General features: G+C 40.5%; 1 protein-coding gene across 1 annotated transcript in view; it reads left to right on the forward strand.

The window, feature by feature from the left end:
- Positions 1 to 233: 233 nt before the first annotated feature.
- The window catches only part of SYN2 (synapsin II), a 179,313-nt gene continuing 155,569 nt past the window's right edge, over positions 234 to 23,977 (forward strand). Inside the window, exon 1 of the mRNA XM_036868828.1 lies at positions 234 to 613. Coding sequence (XP_036724723.1) covers positions 234 to 613 — 380 coding nt within the window. The remainder of the gene's footprint in view (positions 614 to 23,977) is intronic.

Here is a 23,977-nt window from a genome sequence, read left to right on the forward strand (position 1 = left end):
TCTCCCTGGCTCTGAGCCTCGCACCTCCCCGCCCGCCCAGCCCAGTCGGCCGTGGCTGTCTGCTTGGTTCGCGCGCCGCGCACCAAGCCTCTGCCGCCTCAGCCGCCTCAGCCGCCACAGCCGCCTCAGCCGCCTCAGCCGCCTCAGCCGCCTCAGCCGCCGCCGCCGCTTCCGTCTCGCCCTCAGCGCCTCCCGGCTCCGCCGCCCCGCGCGCCCTCAGCCCCTCAAGCCAGATGATGAACTTCCTGCGGCGCCGGCTGTCCGACAGCAGCTTCATCGCCAACCTGCCCAATGGCTACATGACTGACCTGCAGCGGCCGGAGCCCCAGCAGCCGCCGCCCCCCGGCCCGGGCGCGGCCTCGGCCTCGTCTGCGCCCCCGGTCGCCTCGCCGGGCCCCGAGCGGAGGCCGCCGCCCGCCCCGGCGCCCGCGCCGCAGCCCGCGCCGCAGCCGGCCCCGGCGCCGTCGGTGGGCAGCAGCTTCTTCAGCTCGCTCTCCCAGGCAGTGAAGCAAACGGCAGCCTCGGCCGGGCTGGTGGACGCGCCCGCGCCCGCGCATGCCGCCGCCAGGAAGGCCAAGGTGCTGCTGGTCGTCGACGAGCCGCACACCGACTGGTAGGTGCCCGGCCGCCGCCGCCCGGGGCTCGGGGCCGCTCCGAGGATGCTCCGGCTCCCAGGGAGGTGTCAGAGCAACGAAAAGGAGGGTCTGGGGTCCCGCCGCGAGGAGAGGGGGTCCAGCGAGCGTGTGTGTGTCGAGGGCGGGGGGAGGCACTGGTCAGCCTGGAAAGGTGAAGCCTGCGGTAAAATAGCCCCTCAGTTGACTCAAATCCCCCAACACATAAATGCTGGAGCTACTATCCAACAGGGAAGAGTCTTAAGAAATAGTCTTTTTTTTTTTTTTTTTTGAGGTGAAAAGGGTCCCAGATCCTCCGAGGGACATTAAGGCCAATAAGAAAGGTTCTGCTTTATGGGCCCCGGGGCGAATCAGGAATGGAGATGGGTATTTGGGGGCGGGGAAGGGAGAGGGCGAGGGGGTATTTTTTCACCTGGTCCGATTAAGGCTGGTGTCAGTACTGACATCAAAGTTGATCATATCACAGGTGTGGGAGCCCAGGTGTACATGGACTTGTTCCCGTGCAGCGTGGTGAACTCGTTTAAGAATAATACAATTCTTGTATTTTCTGCAGCCCCAAATATTCTTGTAGTTTTCCAAATCCCCAATTTGTGGATTAAAAAAAAATTTTGGGGGGGGGGGAGTATGTGTTTTGGGGTGGAAGTGATGGTGGCTTTTTCCAGCTGGAAGAATGATGACCGAGGTATTCTGCATCATTCAATATTCTGGATCATTAAAGGGACACAAATAAAAAGAGATGTGCCTTAATGCAGAAGATGGGAAACTTAAAAAATTCTTCTTTTTTTTTTTAAGGGATATTCCAACTTGGAATGGTGAAGGCTGAGGGAATATGTGACCTCTAGTCGATAAAAGCATGAATGAGGTCTATTTAAGACAAATTAGTTAAAAGAGGCTTTGTTTTATGGAGGAGGAAGTTGACCCAGGGGATGGTTAGGGTGGGAGGTGATAGTGGAATTGACTGGTGAAGGGCTTGAAGAAGTGAAGAGGTGAGGAAAAGGGGTTGCTTTTTCTTCTGGAACATGGCAAGGGTTTTTTTTTTTTTTTTTTTTCCTTTCCTCACAAGAGTTGGGGTTGGAGACTAGACCTAAGTCTTTCCTCCCAAGAGGGAGGCACAGAGGGACCACAGAGCTGTTTATCTACATTTCCTCTTCTGGCTGCTTCCCTGGTTTTCTCTCTCTATCATTTTCTCACTGGGAGACCCGGACGGAGAGAGTGCTGGCGTGGCTGTGATAAAAGTGAGATGTAGATGTGGAGATGCCCTCCTGCTGACTTGTGTAGTTGGCTTTTTCTTAGGACAGCAGAGTAGAAAACCTGAAGGGACCTTTGTAAGGAAATGACACAGGCACACGCAAGAGTGTAATGGGGAAAGTAAGAGAGCAGTCCCCTAGGAGAATTACTCTAACTCAGTTCAAATCAACAAGTGCTTATTAAGTGGGAAGTGAAGGTAGCTAAGTTTTATTGAGCATCTGTTATATGCCAAACCCTGTACTAGGTGCACTAATATGTATCTTGTTGAATTTTCACCACCAAACTGAGGCTTAGAGAAAATAAGTAATGTGTTCACAGTCAAATGGTAGAACCAGAATTTGAACTTAGGCCTATTTGACTCCACTTTTGCCACTCCCTTATGTTATATTGCCTCATTATTATTATTATATTATTAGCAATATTAATAATTGGCCCCCTCTAGGGGCTAGGCAGTGTACTGGCCTTACAGAGAACTCACTCAAATTTGGGAGACAAAATGAAAACTTGAAACAGTTAACAAAAAGGAATCTAGAATAATTAGTTGAGACTGGTGTTTCAGGCTTTCAATAAATGAATGAAGTGATTAGAGTTATTGAGAGTGAGGGTCAGAGTTATTGGAGAAAGCGTCACAAAGGATGAGTCTTGAAGAAAGACCAGGAAAAGGAGGGGAGAAATGAGAATGAAATTGGTGCTTCATTTTTTATGCAAGAATCTGACCCTCCTATACCTGGTCCTGATCTCCTTTCCTGCTGAAGGCGTTTGTTTTGGGTGTAATTACTAGTTAGGTACCCGCAGGTAGGAAGACACTCATTTGTATGGGTATGTGTTTATAACTGCTTCAGTGTCTTGGGATTTGAAACTCTCCTTGGATAGTATTATTCTCGAGGAAGACTGCCTGCCTGGCATGAACCACAGAACTTGCCTTGCCCAGGAGACTAGACTTCTGATGGAAGAAATAGAAGCCACTTTCCTGTAGGCTGACTCCCAGCTGTTTTCTGATTTTCTCTAAAGTAATAACATTGATTTATTAAAACTCATAAACCCAGTTTGAGTCTAGTGCTTGACAGCAGTTCTGTGCTTCTGTGTTTCTGTGCTTAATGGCAGTTCTCAGAATTTTGCAGAGTCTGTCTTCTTTTAAGGTGTCTGTATTTGTTAAAAATATCTCAGTTAAATATTGGTGAGTGGTTTTATTGAAAGGTCTCTATGAGTTAAGGCGCAGATGCCTGTTTATGACAAGCTCAGTGACTTAAAAAGGTGCTTTTTGCTCTAAAGACTGATTTTAATAGATTTGTCTCACAGTTTAAGCTACCTAGATAGTATTCTGTGAGCAGATGTCATACATGACCGATATTATTTTCCTGGTACTTGAATAGGAAGTCAGAGTATAGCCTCCCAGTAAAATTTAAGAATATTGGTCCCATTTGAATTATGGAATGCTAAAATACGGAGGGTTTTAACAACTATTTAAATAATTGGAGATTTAAAGGAGGGCTTAAAATAGGCAGCCTCTCAGAGCAGACTTGATACACAGCAGATTCTTTTGAATTTCTGTAGTGTAACTGTGGGCAATGGAATCTGGGGATCTTATCACTGGCCAGGTTGATGGGAAAATCGGAGGGTGTTTCTCTCTTTCTTTTGCTTGAAATGTGTTTTCATTGGTTGCCTGAGATCTTTAGGTTAATTGCACATTAACGGATCACTGAAAAATATTTCTGTTCCACTAAAACGTGATATCAAGTTCATTATATACCTTTTTAGTTAATTATTACTAGTTTTAAAATATATATATATATATATATATATATATATATATGTATGCCTGAAAATGCGTGTCTTCTTTCAAGGTTCGTACCTAAATTAGAAGTGCAGTTAAGATTGCATTTTAACGATCTTTGTGCTTAAACAAGGAACAAGCGTCCATTTGTATATGTTGTTTTTTCTGTGTTTTACCTTCTCACTGGTTATAAGGTAAGTTTTCTCTCAGATTCTCCCCTTTCTCTGTTCCAGTGATTCCAATTCCAGTGACCAAGTGAGCTTTTTCAACCTCGAATGTCTCAATGTTTGAATTTGAAAATCAGTATTACAGGCATTCTAGAGATTATCTAGAGTATCTAGAGATTGCAGATTTGATAAGTCCACAGATGTTTATTGAACACCTCTGTATAGAGTATATATGCTAAGAAAAATGAGACATAGTATCTCTCTTCTAAGATCTTTCCATCTGGCTGGATAGACAAGATAAATACGTTAAAAAAAAAGTTTACTAAAAACTTCCCCTTGTATTTGAACTGTGGTCCTTGGATCAGCAGAATAGGCATCAACCAGGAGCTTTTTGAAATGCAGATTATCGGGTCCCACCTGACGCCCACTGAATCACACTTTGCATTTGAATAAGATCTCCAGGTGATTCACATGCACATTAAATTTAAGATGCACTGAACTAAAGGGTATGTGATTAGTGCTAGAGATGTAGCAACAACACCAAGTACTATCACTTTTTGAGTAACTGCTATATGTCACATGTGGTACCGAGTTCTTTACAAATATCATTTAATCCCTACCACAACAGTGTATTGTACTGTAGACGTTTAAAAGAGGGAGAGATGGATGTGGGCTAGAATGGGAAGGGAATGCTTCATGGAAGTAGTGAGATTTGAACTGAGCCTTGAAGAATTTAAATCAAAAGGGATAGGTTGGCTCAGTCCAGACAGTGGATGGTATAAGGAAAGTGCACTGGTAGGAAAGAGGGAGACAACCAAGAGACTCGATTGATGCATTATCTGGGAAGCGCCGGTTCCCATTCTTTTCTGGTCAGTCTTTGGGCATTTCATTAAGAATAGAGGAAGTACAGAAGTCTGGACCAGTGCTTGTGTGTAGTTCTAGAAAAATATTTGAATTGAAACTTGGGGGGAAAGCTCCAGTGAGGTTTGAGGCTTCTCTCTGCCAAATATTTTATCTACATGTCCTGTTTCTAACACAAACATACTGATTACATTGAATTTCATTGTTCATAGCAACAGTAGCTTATAGCTTAGAATTCTAGGTTATTAGACTTGGAAGATAATCCGGGTTACTTTATAAATGGGGGAAATTTTAAAAATAAATTTATTTATTTATTTTTTTGGCTGTGATGGGTCTTTGTTGCTGCGCGCGGGCTTTCTCTAGTTGCGGCGAGCGGGGGCTACTCTTCGTTTTGGTGTGCAGACTTCTCATTGCGGTGGCTTCTCTTGTTGTGGAGCACAGGCTCTAGGTGTGCAGGCTTCAGTAGTTGTGGCACACAGGCTCAGTAGTTGTGGTGCAGGAGCTTAGTTGCTCCGCGGCATGTGGGATCTTCCAGGACCAGGGCTCGAACCCGTGTCCCCTGCATTGGCAGGTGGATTCTTAACGACTGCGCCAGCAGGGAAGTCCCATAAATGGGGGAAATCTTGTTCTGAAGAAGCAAAGTGGCTTGTTCAAATTTACTCAGAACTAGGATCTAGAACTTCAGTCTTTCTTCTAAGCCCAGAGAAATGGAACGATGTGCCCAAAGTCAAATAAGAAGTTAGTGAGAGAATGGAAACCAGAATTTGCATCTTCTGACTCTTAAGTTACTCTATGAGTAGATTCTTTAAATTTAACCTTTTTTCTCTTTGAAAATTCTGTTTGTGTCTGCTGCTTTTAAAGAGTCACTGTGGGGCTTCCCTGGTGGCGCAGCGGTTGAGAATCTGCCTGCTAACGCAGGGAACACGGGTTCGAGCCCTGGTCTGGGAAGATCCCACATGCCGCGGAGCAACTAGCCCGTGAGCCACAATTACTGAGCCTGAGCGTCTGGAGCCTGTGCTCCGCAACGAGAGGCCGCGATAGTGAGAGGCCAGCGCACCGCGATGAAGGGTGGCACCCCGCTTGCCACAACTGGAGAAAGCCCTCGCACAGAAATGAAGACCCAACACAGCCATAAATAAATAAAAAAATAAAAAAAAAAAAAAAAGAGTCACTGTGGAGTTGTAAGTGCTTAAAAAAGAACCACATGAGCATATTGCACTATATCCCCACTAGCAGTTTCACTGTCTTATTTGTGTTATTGTTGTTTCAACAAAGGTCATTGTAAAATGGTTGAAGGAGACTCTTAATTAGAGACCTAGTCATCAAACTCCAACAATATATAATAAAGTTAGTAGGACTGCGCTACTATGATGACCTTGCTTTCAGGGACCCATTTTTACCTTAGTGTCCCTGTCTGCCTAAGATTGCTTACTGTCTTTCTGTACCCAAGTTCAGGTCTATGGTAACATTAGCCTTTTCAATATCTTGCTAAGCAAAATGTAATGGAGGCCTAATTAGCAAGTTTTCCAGAATTGCCTACCTTCCCCTCAAATTTACAAAACAGTTTTAACTGGGATATGTTCAGTGCAGTGGAGCATCTAAACACAAGCCAGGTGCTGGGGATATAAGGTTAAGTTGGACATAGGCCTTGTCCCCTGGGATCTTCCAGTCCAGCAGGGGAGAAGACAGACATTTAAATAGGATTTTAGTACAGTATGGTAATTAGTATGCATAGGATGCTGTGGGAGCAGAGAGGAATGAAGATGTTGCGGTTAGAAATGTTTGTACCATTAAAAATGTGCCACTGTGTATTCTTTGATAAACCACTTTGCCTCTTTGGAGTTTGATTTTCTAAACTCTGTCAAATGAGAGGATTGAAACATTCTCTAAGATCCTTTACAGCACTACATTATTTCCATGTTACAGTTTTTGTGCCATTTTCTTTCAAAAGCTTTAGCTCTATGATTTATTCTATGTGGTAATGTTTGTAAATCTTTGGAAGGGGAGGCATAGGTCAGTACATGGCTAAACATGTCCTTGGATGAAAAGCTCATCTTCGAGTACTCTCCATTCAGTACCCCTTTCTTACAGTGTTGCTACCATGTGGTATCCTGAAAAAAAGGGGCTAATCCTGTAATACCCACTGTGTATGTTTCCTACTCAGTAATGGGAATTGTGGACTTGTGGTTGAATTCCTCTCTCCCTGATAGCTCTAAGAACTTTTGTATACATATGTTGAAGTGTTGGCTAACAGCATTTATTTCCTGATCCCTGCCATGTGCACTGTGTTGTACAGTTTGCACAACATATTCACACCCAATGTCTCATTTTATCTTCAAATGATGAAAAAACAGACTCATAAAAGTAGTCGCTTTCCAAATATTAAATAGCTATTAAGCTCTCCAGCTTGCCCTTTTCTGATGTGCATGAACACCCCACGCTTGCACTTCCTTCCTTTCTGGAGAACAGCTATTGTGCTCTCTGCTTCTTCCCCTCTCTCAGCCTAGGCACTAAGATGTCTTTGTTTACTGGAGCCTTTCTCAGATTTTAGAGTCTGTTCTTTCTTTTTTCTTTCTGCCTAGGACCATTCTTCCATTCCACTCCTCCCAAACACAGCTTTAATCCCTTTCCAGGATATATACCTCTCATCTATTTCTCCACTCAAGGGGTCTAACAACTTTATGCAGTAACTTTAGCTCAATTTAATCCTACAAAAAGAGGCTTGGGCTTTGCGGGGGCGGGGGGGAATTGAAGTCCCCTTTCTCTATTGTGGACTTGAATCCTTAGAGGGCCCTAATATTAATAGTAGCACAGCTGAAGACTGTTTTCTTTTATACTTCCAGGTTTCAGTGATATAGAATGAGTTTTTTGTTGTTCTTGTTGGACCCTGTGATGTGACTCAGGGACACATATGGATATAATTCCCTCTGCAGTCCTTATTACCCCCTGAGGAATAGCTGATGATGAGAATTTAAGTTCTATAGAGTCCTATGTTTACTAACATTTTAACTGCCGGGCAAAAGGGCAGCAGTGAAAGATTGATCTCTAATCAGTTAGCAAAGAGTTACTAACTCCAGTGTGTTAGTTTCCCTGAAGGCTACAAAGTAAGTGAAATACTTGGAATCAGACAATTATATAATACATGCTTTCACTTTTGAGAACTTGTAGGGAATCTCAAGGCAGGCAAAATTAGCATTGTCTAGTGGTAAGAGCATCGCAAACATTTAAAATATCTGGGTCAAGCCTCTACTCTGCCGTGTAACTTTTTGTGTCACCGTAGGCAGTTTAACTCTTTAAGCCTCTTTTTCTATTTCAAAAATTAGGGATTTGAGCTAAATCATTTATCTTCAGAGTCCTTTAGAAACCACTTTAGAAATCAAGTGATTTCTAAAGGTTAGTTTGACAGTATAAAGAGTTGTTCAGAGAAGGAAGAAATCACTGTGGGCTGGTGAAGTCAGAAAATATTTCACAGAAGGGGCTAGGTCTGAGCTAGGCTTTCAAGGCTGAGGGAGATTTAGATTGGTGAGGAAGGAGAGAGGCATTTCAGTTAAAAGGAAGAGAAAGAGCAAAATCATAAACAACAGTGAGTAAAATGTGTGTAAGGGAGCTTTAGGCTAGTCAGCACACAGGTTTCAGGGCAGGGAAAAGAGGGAGCGAGGTTTGGATAAGCGGGGTGGGAGAAATGATGGCAATAATATCTAATGTGTCGAGTATACAATGTGATAGGTAGGTGTTCCAAGTAGATGTATTAACTGATTTACTGAGTTATGAAATAGATTACTATTATTAACCTAATTTTGCAAATGAGGAAACGCATAGTGAATTCAGGATTTGAATCCAGGTAGTGCAGCTCTGAGACCACGCGCTTATCCACCATGCTCTATAATCACTAGGTAACAGTGTTCCAAATTTCTCCTTGCCACTAAACACCTTGGTGTTTCTTTTCCTCAGTGACACGGACACCTGTTTTACCTTGAGCAATTTCTTGTTCTTTGTGAACTTCAGTTTCTTCATCTATAAAGAGGAGATAAAGTATTTCTCATTCTTATGAGAATCAATTGACATAAACTCTCAAAATGCCTAATGTGACTGGGACCTGGGAAATGTTCAATAAAAGTTCCACCATGACAAGCAGATTTTCATAGCAACTTTGAGGCAACAGCTTACCATATGAGTCTTTATAGGAGCCTTCAAGTCAAGTAAAGTCATTTGTAGACAGGTTTCTATGACACTAAAAGTAAATTTGAAAAATAGGACAAGCCTAAATGAATATTCCTTCATTTTGGTTGGAGTAGTTTGTAGCACATAGTTTAGAAAACACTGATTACTAATGTTTTGAAACAGTCTTGGGGGAAGATGTTTTTGAGATGGCTTGTTTGTAGAAACTTTATACTTTGAGCACTGTCACATCCATTGTCTCATTTAATCCTCCATACAACAGTATTTGTGGGGCAGTAATTAATGTTATTTTCATTTACATATGAAGGAATTAAGATGGGGAGGTTACCCAAGGTCACATAGTCAGGAAGTGACAGAGTCAGGACTCCCACCCAGGTCTCTGCCTTTGGATCTTCTGTGTTTTGCTGTGGGCTTCCTAGACTGAGTTGCAGGTGCCATAGAGCTAGATGGTGAGCTAATTTAGTTGGAAGCTTGTATTAAGTGAACAATAATATTAGCTCTTCCAGCCATTTATTAAACTTTGTTTTCCATGGGTGTTTAGCTTAATGATTTCCCTTTAGTGCTACCTTGGGATTCTCTTGCAGAAACTGCTAGATTTGACACAAAAAGCCAGTGAACAGAGCCATGGAAGGTGGTCACAGGAAGGATGGGACTGGTATTTATCTTCTCTGGCAAGACTGGAGCCAAAAGACCTCAAGAAACATCGTGGTGTTTTGGACAGCATAGGAGATTGGGAGTCAGAAGATCTGGGTTTAATTCAGCCATAGCAAGCTTCTATTCATCTCTGAATCTCAGTTTCCTCATCCGTAAAATTGGAGGAATAAAAGCTGCCCTACTTTCTTCATAGGATTGTTGTGAGGTCAGATTGCAAACTGTAACATACACAACAGATTTAAATATATATGGACTGAAACTGTAGCAACAGGTGGGACTGAGTGTAGATATGAGGAAGAATTCCCCACTTAATTTCCTCTTAAGTATTGTCATTGGAAGTTTTTCTAGTTAATTAGGAGTAAAAATTTAGGGGAGAAAATAGGTTTTTCCCTAGTATCAGGGCTGCTGATTCTAGTCAGAGCTGTGGAAATGGTGAATTTTGTTTTTTCACTTTTCTGTGTCTTCTCCCCCCACTGATGCCTTTCACTTTGTGTCCATGGACTCCTGTGACCTGGGACCCATTCCAGAGGTGAACATATTTTCGAAAACAAAATTGGGACATGAGGTCTTGTTTTTCAGTGTAAGAAATAGTCTGAGAGATTTTTAGATGCTGCAATATGGGAATTGGGGGGAAATTTTGGTGGTTGGTTGTTGGAACCTTCTTGAAATCCAGAGGTTCCTGGGAATTGGCCAAATTGTTGTTGGCATCCTTATTTCCTAGCTTTTTGTTTTCAGCAGGCTGAGTTAATCTTTGCTCAGTGTGAGTTGTTAATGGCTGTTGGCAATCCCTTTTCACAAGTTTTTGCATTTTCATAGAAGAAGCTAGAAAATAAAAAATCTTCTCTGACCCTAAGTAATGAGTAGTGCAGTTTTAGCATTAAGATTGGGGGAAAAAGAGAATCATTCTTTATTGCCCTGCACCCACATGAAAAGTCTACTCTTTAAAAGAAAAAACTTGGCAAAGAGGGATGAGATTGATTTTCCTGTAGCCACCAGATGACTTATACAGTCAGATCAGGTTGAAAAATGCACTGAACTGAACTTTCATCCTGGAAGGAAACTGTAGCATATGTGATTCTGTAGTTAGGTCACATGTTTAAGTAAAACTTTATAATTTATTATATACTTCGACTTGCATGTGTCATCTCATTTAATTGTCACCTTAACCTTGTGAGGTAAGTTGGTATAGTTGCCTGTTTTGATTAGGAAACCAAGGCTCAAAGAGAGTGTGGTTTGCTTAGAGTTACAACATGAAATAGGTAGAGCTGTATGTAAAATCTAGATTCTTCTTTCTCTGTACCCTTTTCTCCTTACTCAGTACCCCTTTTCTCTGTGCAGCTAAACTTTCTGAGCTCTGCATTAATCAATTATGATCCCTTTGCCTCAAAGCACCAAGAACAGATAAGAAATTGCTTAAGCTGGAAAGTGCCTGTGTGGTCTGTGACAGGTGCTGCGTAGGTTGGTTGAAAAATAACTTAAAGATTGTCTCCTTTCCCTATGTGTTTTTTGTTAATGCTTATAATACTCTGATGACTTAGAGTCCTTCTGGTGCCTCTGGTGTATTTCAGACTGATTTTAAGTTGTCAGGAGAGGGGATTTTCACTCCAGAGCTCAATTCCTTTAAAGCTTCTTATTTTCCTTTTGTACCTGGAAATTTATTTCTTAGCCAGAGCTCAGGGTGGCATCAGACTTAAGTTCCTACTAAAAAGACTGTTCCCCGCCGATCAATTTTTTTCTGCCCTTTTTTTTTTTTCCCACATAGCCAGTCCCTCTCGCTACATCCCCCTCCCTCTTCCCGTTAATTCTAGCTATAGTTATTTGCAAGATTCTGGGAGTCAAAGGGCAGTGAGTTTGGGGTAGAGAAAGAACCTGAAGCTCCTGTCCCTTCTGACTCCACATGTTCCCTGAATATCGTGGAAGCACCCTGCTGCTGTGTCTACTTAGCAGAACCCTGTGCCTTTCTCCAGACCCTTCAAGAGCAAAGGTCTGGGCGGTGGCCTTGAGGGAAGAAAGACTTCCCAGAGATTCTTCAATGAGTTGATTTGGTTTTTCCCATAGTTAGAGCTTAGAAACAGGCATAGAGATCAGCCTTTTGTTTTGTTTTGGTTTTTTTGGCCTCGAGCATGTGGGATCTTAGTTCCCCGACCAGGGATGGAACCCCGGGCCCTCGGCAGTGAAAGCGCAAAGTCCTAACCACTGGACTGCCAGGGAATTCCCACCTTTTGTTTGTTTTTACTGGTCTACTTCCTTTCTCCTTCTTGGGGATTATTTTGAGGTTTCCCATTTATCTCATTAATTCTTTCATGAAATATTCCATGGGAACTAGTGCTATAATGCTGAACACAAGAGACGTTGTTCTGTCTTCACAAAGCTTATGGTTTATTTGGGAAGATAGTCAATTAAACAAGCAGTGTAATGAAGGATGATTTATTATTATATCAACATGATTAAACGAAGTTTTAAATAGAACATGTTTGTCTCATAATTTCACCATAGCAATAGAGCAGCTGCTGTCACATTTTTATGTTCTCTTCCAATATTTGTCCAAAGGCAGGCATATTTTTACATAATTGTGATTGTTGTCTAGCTATAATTTCATATTTTGTTTTTTCTACTTGTAAATAATGTTTACATATTGTCATATAGTCTTAATAATTATTATGTATTTTAATAACTGTTGTACCATGATTTATTCAATTATGTTTCTATTAGAGAACCGTTGACTTCCAATTTTTCAACATTATTACGTAGTAATACCATAGGCGTTCTCAGTTTTCAGGAAATGAACTATTTGATCAAAGATTATGATAATACGACTCTTAACGTTGGATCTCTTGGCGCAAACCTCAATGAAGAACGCAATTAGTTTCCAGAATTAATGAGAATTGCAGGACACATTGATCACTGACACTTCGAATGCCTTTGGGACACTGGGGCTATGCCTTTCTGAGGGTTGCTTAAAAAAAAATTATGATGATATATGTAGCTTTTGATAGATACTGCTATATTGCTTCCTATAAAAGGTTTTTTCGGTTTGCAGTCCATCAACTATATTCACTTCACTTTTCAGCATACCATATTATCTTTTTAAGTGTTAATATAATAGGTATAAAAGCAGTATTTGGCTATTTTACCATGTATTTCTACGAGTACAGATGAGTTGAATGTTTTCCCTAATGTTTGTTTATAAATATATTATGTGAAATGATTGCTCTGGTTTTTTGGCATTTTACTGGTTGATTTGCTAACTTGACAGCTTGATTTTGAATGGGATATTCATTGTCAATGAAGAGGAATGGATAACAGTGCGTAGACTGTCTTCTTGGGGATTTGCTCTAATTTGATAAAAAACTTCTGTGATTGTGGCGTTAAGGGTCAGATTCTTTGAGCTAGAGTCAGTACTCTGTGTAGGACTGACACCTGTGGGGTCTGTACTGGGCTGTGAATTCCTTCAGGGCAAGGGCCATGTTTTACTCTTTGACTCAGCATTTAGCAGCCTGGCCAATAATAGGCCTCAAAAAATTGTTGAAGGAATATGACTTTCTTGGGACAGTCTCCTTCTCTAAATATCATTCTCACATCTTCACCATTTAAAATTCATTCTTTGGTTCTCAGTGACTTTCTAATCTTGGAGGCCTCTAGGAATTTATAAATACCTGTAAAGGATACCTCCTGGAATTTATAAATACTTCTAGGATTTATAAATACCATCAATGCCGTGGTGGTCTCAGGCAACATATCGGAGATTATAACCACAATACGAGAGCAATACTCTATAGGGGTGGAATAAAAAATAGATACCTGGTGATGGAGGAGTGGAGAGGGGGTGAGAGAGATGCTCAGAAGAGTAGTAGGAAGTTGTCAAGAATAAACCTCATCTATTGCAGAGAATCCCAGGAATATGAGAACAGGAATGTAATCTTAGTGGTCACCTGAGCTTTGGTGTCCTTATGTGTAAATGTGGATGAGAATGCATACTTTCCAGGGTTGTTGTGAGACTTTATTTAAATAAAGTAGGTTATAAAAGTGCTTTGTAAACTGTAAAGTGCTATGTGAATAAAAAAATCATTGTTATCATCACCATCATGTAGGTAACCAAGGAGCAGAGGGATAAAGTTACTTTTATTTTTTGCCAGGAGCTAGATTTAGTCTTCATATTTTGCAGTCAATCTTTATCATTTGAAGATGAAATAGAAGTTTCTAAAGTATTATTTTCCCCCCAAGGAAATAGTGAGGAAGGATGGAGGATGTGGTTGGGTAGCTTTAGGGATTGAATAGACTTTGTTAAGCTTTTTATCACTTTACCAAATGATTAGTTTCTTTCTGCCCAAGTCCTTTTCCTAGAGAATGAAGGACAGCAAAAAGAAGAGTAAAAACAACATGAACATGGCAAAAGCATGGGCCGTGTTCAGAGGCAGTAAGTGATTTGATTGAGGCAGTGGGTTAAGATATGGAGGAATCATGAGCTGATCCTGGAATAGTAGATTAGGATCCAATAAGGACAACCTTGAATGCAAAACTCAGAGGTAGTCAGTGGGGAATAGTGAAGGTTTTGGAACAGGGGAGTGATTTGATCAATGCCGTGCTTAGTAAGGTTTATCTGGGGACACTGTAGAAAATGGGGAGGAGGAAGAACTTGGGCAGGGTTGGAGACCAATTTAGAGGCATGTTTTGGTTTTCCATCTGTGAGAGACTGGAGGCTTCTAATAGGACCATGGCCGTGGAAAAGAAGGAGTGGATACAAGGATGTCAGAGAGTATAGTCCCAGGCTGAAGGAGCTCTGGGACCTTATGACCTTCAGTCTGTTATATCTCCCAGAGGTTTGTTTTCCCTGTAAACTTTTTAAAAGTTGAAGTATAAAAGTGCACAAATACTAATAGTTCAATGAGTTTTTACAAAGTATAAAGTATGACCCAAGTCGAGATATACAACATATCCAGCACCTGCTAAGCTTATAACCCGCTTCGGTCATTACTTCTCCTTCCTCAACAGGTAACCACTATTTTGGCTTCCTTCAATATATGTTAATTTTGCCTGGTTTTGAGCTTTCTATAAATAGAATCATGCAGTACAAACTCTTTTATGTCTGGCTTCTTTTGTTTGACATCATGTTTATGAGATTTTTCTGTTTTCTGGTACGGAGCATTAGTTCATTCTTTTTCAGTGCTCATTTGTATTTCATTGTATGAATATATCACAATTTATTTATGCATTCTGCTGTTGATGGATGCTTAAGTTGTTCCCAGTTTGGGAACAACTATGAATAATGCTGCTATGAACAGTTCCTTTACATGTCTTCCGGTGAATATAAGCTCTTGTTTCCTACCCAGGAGTAGAATCTGCTGGGTTATAGGGCATATGCAAGTTCAGCTTTAGTAGATACTACCAAATACTTTATAGAGTTTTACAGAGTTTACCAGCTTACACTGCTGTTAGCAGAGTTTAAGGGTTCCTCACCAATACTTGTGTCTTAGTTAGGTTGGGCTGCTATAATAAATACCATAGGCTGGGTGGCTTAATGAACAATTACTTATTTCTAACAGTTCTGGAGGCTAAAACTCCCAGATCAGGATGCCAGCATGATCAAGTTCTGTTGAAAGTCCTCTGCCTGGCTTGTAGATGCCGTCTTTCTTTATCCTCACATGGCAGAGAGAGAGAGAGCTCTGGTCTCTTCAACTCCTTATGAGGGCACCAATTCCATCATAGGGGCTCCATCCTTACAAGCTTATCTAAATCTGATTACCTCCCAAACTCCCCACCTCCAAATACTATCACATTAAGGATTAGGGCTTCAACATATGGATTTTGGCAAGGGACAAAAAGATTCAGTCCATAATAACTCAGTATTGTAGTATTTTAAATGTCAAAGGCTTTTATGTTATAAGAAACTTGAACAGAGAGGGCTATATCTAGCATAAAGGAAGAAAGGAACTACATTCTTCCCTCTGTATCCACAGGGGATTGGTTCCAGCCCCCCCTCCCCCCCAGCAAAATCCATGGATGCTCAACTCCCTTGTATAAAAAGGTGAAGTATTTACATATAACCTATGCACATCCTTCTGTATACCTTAAATCATCTCTAGATTACGTATAATACCTAGCACAATATAAATGCTATGTAAATAGCTGCTGCATGGCAAATTCAAGTTTTGCTTTTTGGAAATTTCTGGAATTTTTTTCCAAAATATTTTTGATCCCCCGTTGGTTGAATCTGCAGATGCAGAATCTCAGATACAGAGGGCCGACTGTACTGGTTATTGAAGGCCTGACACATACCAGATACTGCCTAGGTGCTTTTACTTACATTGTCTCATTTAATCAAGATAATACTCATGTAAACTGTGTGATCAGTGTTATCATATTGATTTTACAGGCCAGAAAACTGAGACTCACAGGTTCGGCAGCTCATATTTGCTGTCTAGAATCCAATCTAGATCTGCTTGAATCCAAACAATGACATCACATAAAACTGCAGTTTGTCAGTGAGGTGTTTTCGTTTTTTTGGTGGATAGAGGAGGCTCTTCTTGGGGACCCTGAAGTCCCATCATATAGGTAGTCCTCTTCTGAGACTTAGTACTTAGCTGACCCTGTAAACAGCAGCCTCCCAACCAGGCACCTCCCCCGCCTTGTGCCCTCTCTGCTTCCCCACTGAATCACTTAGCAGCCGATCATTAAGACTGTCTCAAGGTAGATATTATACTGGCACACCCTCTGCTCCAGCTGGCAGGATGATGGAAGAAGCTCCCACGGAATTTTTAACCCTAGCCAAGCCTCTTATTTCTCTCTCTTACCAGCTTTCTTCCTGTAGCTTTTTTCTCCCTCAAGACTAGGAAGACAGGAATGACATATCATAGAAAGAGCTAGAAGGCAGGAGACCTAGGTCCTGACCCTAATACTGAATTGTATGCTTTTGAATATCACATCTACCTGCTCTTGACCCGGGGTTTTTTTTGCTTTTTTTTTTTTTTTTTTTTTTATAATTTGTCAATTTGTCAAGGTTGTTTTCCTCTATTATTTATTTTTAAAATTTATTTTATATTTTTGGCTGCATTGGGTCTACGTTGCTGTGTGCAGGCTTTCTCTGGTTGCGACAGGTGGGGGCTTCTCATTGAAGTGGCTTCTCTTGTTGCGGAGCACGGGCTCTAGGCGCGTGGGCTTCAGTCGTTGTGGCCCGTGGGCTCTAGAGCGCAGGCTCAGTAGTTGTGGCGCATGGGCTTACTTGCTCCTCGGCATATGGGATCTTCCCGGACCAGGGCTCGAACCCATGTCCCCTGCATTGGCAGGTGGATTCTTAACCACTGCACCACCAGGGAAGTCACGGGTTTTCTAATTTGTAGAAAGAGGGCATTGGACTGGGGTTAGTGGTTACGTGGGCCGTCCTTAAGGTTTACTGTGGGAAGACTCAAGCAGAAGATACTTTGAATCCTCTGTATATTATTATAAACAGAGCAGCTCTGGTTTTATTTGTTGTGTATGTATTGAGCTTCCTCCTGAGATTTTAAAGTGAAAGATTATATGACAAGTACATGCTTGAAATACACTAGACTAGGTGATATCTACTAAGTCAGTGTATCACTTTGTGAAAACCTTATGAAAGATAATGAGTGACAAAACTGAAACGAGCAAAATTTTCACCCTTTACATTTTTAAAAAATATGTATACAAGGTTTCCTCTTTCCTCTGTGGTCATGCTTTCCTCTGACCACTGTGAGGGAATGGAGGGGGTATAATGAATTTTGCCTAGGGTAGGAGGTTGGGGAAGGATTCACCAAAGAGGAGGCATCTAAGCTGGACTTACAGGAAGAGTAGAGTTTCACTAGGTGGATTAGGAGATTGGGGAGATAAGGCATTTCAGGTAGAGAAATAAGGCAGGAAGACATGAAAAACATTGCTATTTTGGAAATATTGTGTTCTTGGTATAGATATTGTATATGATGGAAAGGGAAAGAAGGAGGAAAGCTAGGCGACGAGGCCTCTTTGTAAAGGGACTTGAACATTTGAGGGCTAATGAAGAAGTGTAAGTATCATTTGAATTAGCCCTGCTTCATTCATTTGGGGCTCCTTTAGACTCAGGATCCCTGATCCACACAGCAGTGTTTCTGCATAGGAGCTATGGCAGCAGTGATGCTCACATACTCAGAAGTGACTTTGAATAGAGGGAACCTTGGTGGCCTGGGTCTACATTAATTTCTTCCTCTTAATTGGCTCAGAGTGCTGGATATATATGTGTAATACTTGTGTAAAACGAAAGGGTAGGGGGTGGGGGAGGCTCTGCTGCTGGGCAGTGACTTTCCACACTGTGATAAACTCAGTGATGTCCTTTCCATTTAAACTCATCATCAGGGGTGGAAGTGGAAGATTGTAATTTTACCTCCTGTGTGAAAAATTAGAGTCAGGCTTGTGGCTCCAACTTCCCAGCTCTTCTCCATAATGGATCTCCTCATTCTGTCCCTGGAAACGTATGTTTATTTGTAATGTATTACATTCGTGGTAATTGGAGCAGCGTGGCTTTTCATTCTCCTGTCAAACACTCATCTCCCTGCCTAGAGAGCCTCAGAGCCTGATAATAATGAGCCTATGAATTGCATTAGGTTAGAAATCAGGTTCCCAGTTAAACATGTATGAAGGGTGTCTCACCCATTTGCCCTCTTTTTCTCGTTTGTGCCCTTGAGATGTCCCTATATCCCATGAGTCCTATCCTGGTTGAGGACAGGTTTCAGATTGGGGCACAGTATCTGCCCAGTTGGGGCCAATGTCAGCTTCATCCATTTTACAAAATAGCGAGAAGGAGTGAGCTGACATTGACTGAAAAGTCACTATGAGCAGGCACTTCACATACATTACCTCATTGACTCCTTACACCTTAAAAGAGCTGTTATCACTATTTTACATATGAAAAGATAGTTAAGTAACTTCCCCAAAGTTGCATATAGCTGGAAAGTGGTAAGTGAGGATTTGAATCTTTGTCTGAATTCAAAACTCATGTTTTGTCCATTTCATGACTCTGAAAGCAGAATAATTCTGCTAATAGAGTCATAGCAATTTTGTAGCTCAATGGAAAAATTATAGGTGGGGGGCCTTTAGGCATTAGAGCCAGAAAAGAGACTTTGGAGAATCAACACTAAAGGCTAATCAGAAGAGTAGCCTTATAAAGTATAGAGTGTAAAGAGTTAAAGCAATTCTAGTACTTTCCTCACTTTGGGAATGAAACACATTATGCTGTGGCCAGTGGTAAGTTTAGATAATATCCAGGTGTGAGGCAGAGTAGGAAGCAAGAGAGTGATATGATACGTAGCTGGGGCTTTTTTTAAACACTGAGATATAATTTGCATGCCATAAAATTCACCTTTCTGAAGTGTACAATTCATTGGTTTTAGTATACTTATGAGATTGCATAACCGTCACCACTATCTAATTCCATACTGTCTTCATCACTCCAAAAAGAAACCCCATACCCATTAGCAGTCATTCCCCAAACCCCCTTCCCCCAGCCCCAGGCAACTGATTATCTACTTTTTGTCTCTATGGATTTGCCTATTCTAGACATTGGATATAAATGGAATTATATAACATGTGACTTTTTCTTCTTCTGTGTCCAGCTTCTTTCTCTTAACATAATGTTTTCAAGGTTTATCCGCATTGTAGCATGGACATAAGAAAGAACTAAGTAAATAGCACTTAGTAGTACTTAGTTCTTTTTTATGGAATTTTATTCCTCTATTCCTTTTTGTAATATTCCATTGTATGGATGTACCATATTTTATTTATCCATTCATCAGTTGATGGATATTTGGGTTTTTTCCACTTCTGTGCTATTATGAATAATGCTGCTATGAACATTTGTGTACAAGTTGTTATGTGAACATGTTTTCAGTTTTCTTTTTTTTTTTTAACATCTTTATTGGAGTATAATTGCTTTACAATGGTGTGTTAGTTTCTGCTTTATAACAAAGTGAATCAGTTATACATATACATATGTTCCCATATCTCTTCCCTCTTGCATCTCCCTCACTCCCGCCCTCCCTATCCCACACCTCTAGGTGGTCACAAAGCACAGAGCTGATCTCCCTGTGCTATGCAGTTGCTTCCCACTAGCTATCTATTTTACGTTTGGTAGTGTATATATGTCCATGCCACTCTCTCTCTTTGTCACATCTTACCCTTCCCCCTTCAGTTTTCTTATGTATATACCCAGGAGTGGAATAGGAGTAACTCTATGTTTAACTTTTTGAGGGACTGCCAAACAGTTTTCCAAAGCTGCTGTGCCATTTTATTTTTTATTTTTATTTATTTATTTATTTTTTGCTGTGCCATTTTACATTCCCACCAGTAATGTATGATGGTTCCACTTTTTTTTTTAATAAATTTATTTATTTATTTATTTATTTATTTATTTATTTATTTATGGCTGTGTTGGGTCTTTGTTGCTGCACGCAGGCTTTCTCTAGTTGCGGCGAGGGGGGGCTACTCTTCATTGCGGTGCACAGGTGTCTTATTGCAGTGCGCTGGCGTCTCATTGCCGTGGCTTCTCTTGTTGCAGCATGGGCTCTAGGCGTGTGGGCTTCAGTAGTTGTGGCAAACCGGCTCAGTAGTTGTGGCTCGCGGGCTCTAGAGCGCAGGCTCAGTAGCTGCGGCGCATGGGTTTAGTTGCTCCGTGGCATGTGGGATCTTCCTGGACCAGAGCTCGAACCCGTGTCCCCGGCATTGGCAGGCGGATTCTTAACCACTGCGCCGCCAGGGACGTCCCGTGATGGTTCCATTTTTTTTCCACATCCTCGACAACACTGTTATTGTACTTTAAAAAATTATTATTCTAGCCATCTTAGTGTGTATAAAGTGGTATCTCATTATGTTATTTATTTGCATTTCCCTAATGATTAATGATGCTGAGCATCTTTTCATGTGATTATTGACTATTTGTATATCTTATATGGAGAAATGCCTATTGAAATACTTTCTTATTTTTAATTGGGTTAATTGGGTTGGTTTGAGTCTTTTTGTTGGTGAGTTGTAAGAGTTTTCTTTATATGTTCTACTTGTAAGTACCTTACCAGAATATGATTTGCAAATATTTTCTCCCACTTAGTGGGTTATCTTTTTACTTTTGATAGTGTTTTTTGAAGCACAAGCAAAATTTTAAAATTTTGATAAAGTCCAGTTTGTCTATTTTTTCTGTTGCTTGTGCTTTTTGTTTATGTCTAGGAAATCATTGCCTAATTCAAAGTCACCTGTTTTCTTCTAAGAGTTTTATAGTTTTATGTCTTACAGTTAGGTCTTTGATCCATTCTGCATTAATTTTTGTAAGTATAAATTTTATGGTATAAGGTAGGAGTCCCACTTCATTCTTATACATGTGGATATCTATATTTCCCGGCACATTCATTGAAAAAGACTCTTCTCTCCCCATTGAATTGTTTTGGCACCCTTGTTGAAAAATCAACTCATTATAGAATTATGGATTCATTTTTGGATTTTCAGTTCTATTCTGTTGATGAGATGGATTCCAGTGATCTACTGTCTATCCTTATACCACTACCACAGTCTTCATTACTGTAGCTTTGTAGTAAGCTTTGAAATTGGAAAGCGTGAGTCCTCCAACTTTGTTCTTTTTGTTCTTTTCTAAGATTTTTGGCTATTCTTGGTTCATTGAATTTTCTTATGGATTTTAGGGTCAGTTTGTCTTTTATTTATTCTTATTTTTATTTTTTTTGGCTGTGCCATGTGGCTTGTGGGAGCTTAGTTCCCTGACCAGGGATTGAACCTGGGCCCTGGCAGTGAAAGCGCTGAGTCCTAACCACTGCGCTGCCAGGGAATTCCCTGTTAATTTCTTTTAAAAAGGCAATGGGGATTTTGATAGGGATTGCATTGAATCTGCAGATTAATTTGAAGAATATTGGCATCTATTAAGTCTTCCAGTCCATGAACACTGCTGTCTTTCCATTTGTTTTGATCTTCTTTAGCTTCTTTCAGTAATGTTTTGTAGTTTTCAGTAGTCTTACTTTTAAACATTTGTTACCAATAATTTTATTCTTTTTGATGCTGTTATAAATGGAGTTGTTTTCTTAATTTTTTAATTAGTCATTACTAGTATATGGAAATACGACTGATTTTTTATATTTGTGTATCATGCAACCTTGCCGAACTCGTTTATTACCTCTAATAGAATGTGTGTGTATATGTGTATTCCTTAGAATTTTTTATATACAAGATCATGTCATCTACAGATAGCAGTAGTTTTACCTCTTCCTTTCCAATCTGGAAGCCTTTTATTTCTTTTTCTTGCCTAATTGTCCTGGCTAAAATCTCTAGTACAGTGCTTAGTAAAAGTGGAGAGAGCAGACATCTTTGTCTTATTCCTGGTCTTTGGGGGAAAACTTTCAGTCTTTCACCATTAGTATAATGTTAACTGTGGTTTTTTTCATAGATGCCTTTTATCAAGTTGAGGAATTTCCTTTTGATTCCTAGGTTGCTGAGAGTTTTTTATGATGAAAATGTATTGGGTTTTGTTAAATGCTTTGTCTGTGTCTATGATCATGTGGTATTTGTCCTTTATTAATATTGTGTATTATATTGATATTTATGTGTTGAACCAACCTTGCGTTGCTGGCATGAATCTCACTTAGTGATCATATATAATCCTTTTTTCCTCCTGAGGTGTTTTTTTTTTTAATTGAGGTCTAGTTGATGTACAATATTATGTAAATTTCAGATATACAACAAAGTGATTCACAATTTTTAAAACTGTATTCCATTTATAATTATTATAAAATATTGGCTATATATAATTCTTTTTATATATTGCTAGATTTGGTTTGTTAGCATACTGTTTGTAGCTGGAGCTTTTTGCAAAGTGTTTTTAGTAGATCTGACATTATACAGAGAGAAATAGAAGGTGCCTCACATTTTACCAACTGCTGTGTGCTGCTACCATGCTAAAGGCCTTACGTATGTGCTCTTATTTAAACTTCTAGGTAGTGGTGTCCCTGTCTTGCAGATGAGAAAACAAAGAGGCAAAAAAAATTTTTGTTTTGGTTTAGCACTTATCTTCTCTTAAATAGGGATTGATACTGCAAGGAAAAGAAGTAAGGCAGAGCCAAATAGCCAGATGAAGCAGCCGGTTTTTTGAAGGTGTGTTATAAGTTATAAAGCTAGTTTTATGTATGTAATAACGGAACTGGACCCATCGTGGGTATAATCATAGGCTAGAGATCTTATATAAGGTGAAGGGCTGGGCATAGAAAGAAATGCAAGTTTTTCTTGGTTGTATGGCCACCCTTTTTTGATATCAGATAGGATCAGGCCTTAACCCTTAAATGAAAACCATCTTTAAGCCTCAGGGTTAAAGAAGACACTTTTCCTGCCCGTAAGTAGTTAGTGTTGTAGTGTGGATGACATGTAAGCTGTACAGTGATGTTCTGGGCCTCTAGCAATGCCCACATTAACCAGGTGGGCATTGGTGTTGGGGGAGCCTGGAATCCTTATTGTATACTTGGTTAATAATAATAAAGTATGGAATGATTAAGTATAAAGTATGCCGATTTGGGACACCAGTTGATGATTTGGGAGATTTGTGCCCGTGTTTGGGGAGCAGAGATTCCCTGGGTGTTCAACAGCTGGATTACCATGAATTAGTATTTCATGGGGATTCAGCTTCCAAAGATGATTGGAATTTGATGAGAGATTGCCTGGCAAGTGTGTAGTTGCAGACAGAAAAGGCAGTGAAAGTAGACTTTAGAGTGGAAAAGTTGGTGGTAGGAGGTCTTCGTATTAGCAAATTAATCTAGTTCTGATGAATATGAGAGAAAAATGGTTAACACAAAATTCTGCATAGTGATTACTTCCGATGGAAGCCAAGGTGAGGCAGGAGGGTATGGTAAAGAGCTTTAATGGTATTGGTAGGTTCTATTTCTTAAAATGAGTGGTAGATCCATGAGTGTTCTTTTTATTAGTAGGCTTTATAACTTCTCTGTATATCACATTTTAAAATATATCCAATATTTCTTCAAAAAAGGGGGAGATGAAAGAAAAACAGGTGGAAGAATAAAGGAAGAGAATCAAGTCCCAGCAAGGAACTAATGCCAGGCAGCCTTTGCTTAATATATGTCGTGTTATAGTGATCTTGCCCATTTAGAGTTATTAGGGGAATATATGTTTCTCTCTTCGCTTCCATGACTTATAAGTAAAAGGTAATTTCCTAGAGCTAAGCTTTGGGAAGAGGAGAAGAAAATGAAGCTTTGAAACAGATTTTGTTTCTGTTTCTCAGGGGAGAAAGTGGTAGGTGTGGGAGTGGGAGCTCATGTGTCCAGGCACCAAACTTGGCAGACAGCTCTCTCGGAGCAGATGGAGTGAGGATTTCATAGCCTGACAGACTGACTCAGACCTGCCTCCCTGCAGGCAGCCACTATTGGGGATGGCTTGAATCTCTGTCAAAAGCTGCAGGATCATGTTATTTCTCCTTCGAC

Source organism: Balaenoptera musculus, chromosome 11, assembly GCF_009873245.2.
Source record: "Balaenoptera musculus isolate JJ_BM4_2016_0621 chromosome 11, mBalMus1.pri.v3, whole genome shotgun sequence".
Taxonomy (NCBI): domain Eukaryota; kingdom Metazoa; phylum Chordata; class Mammalia; order Artiodactyla; family Balaenopteridae; genus Balaenoptera; species Balaenoptera musculus.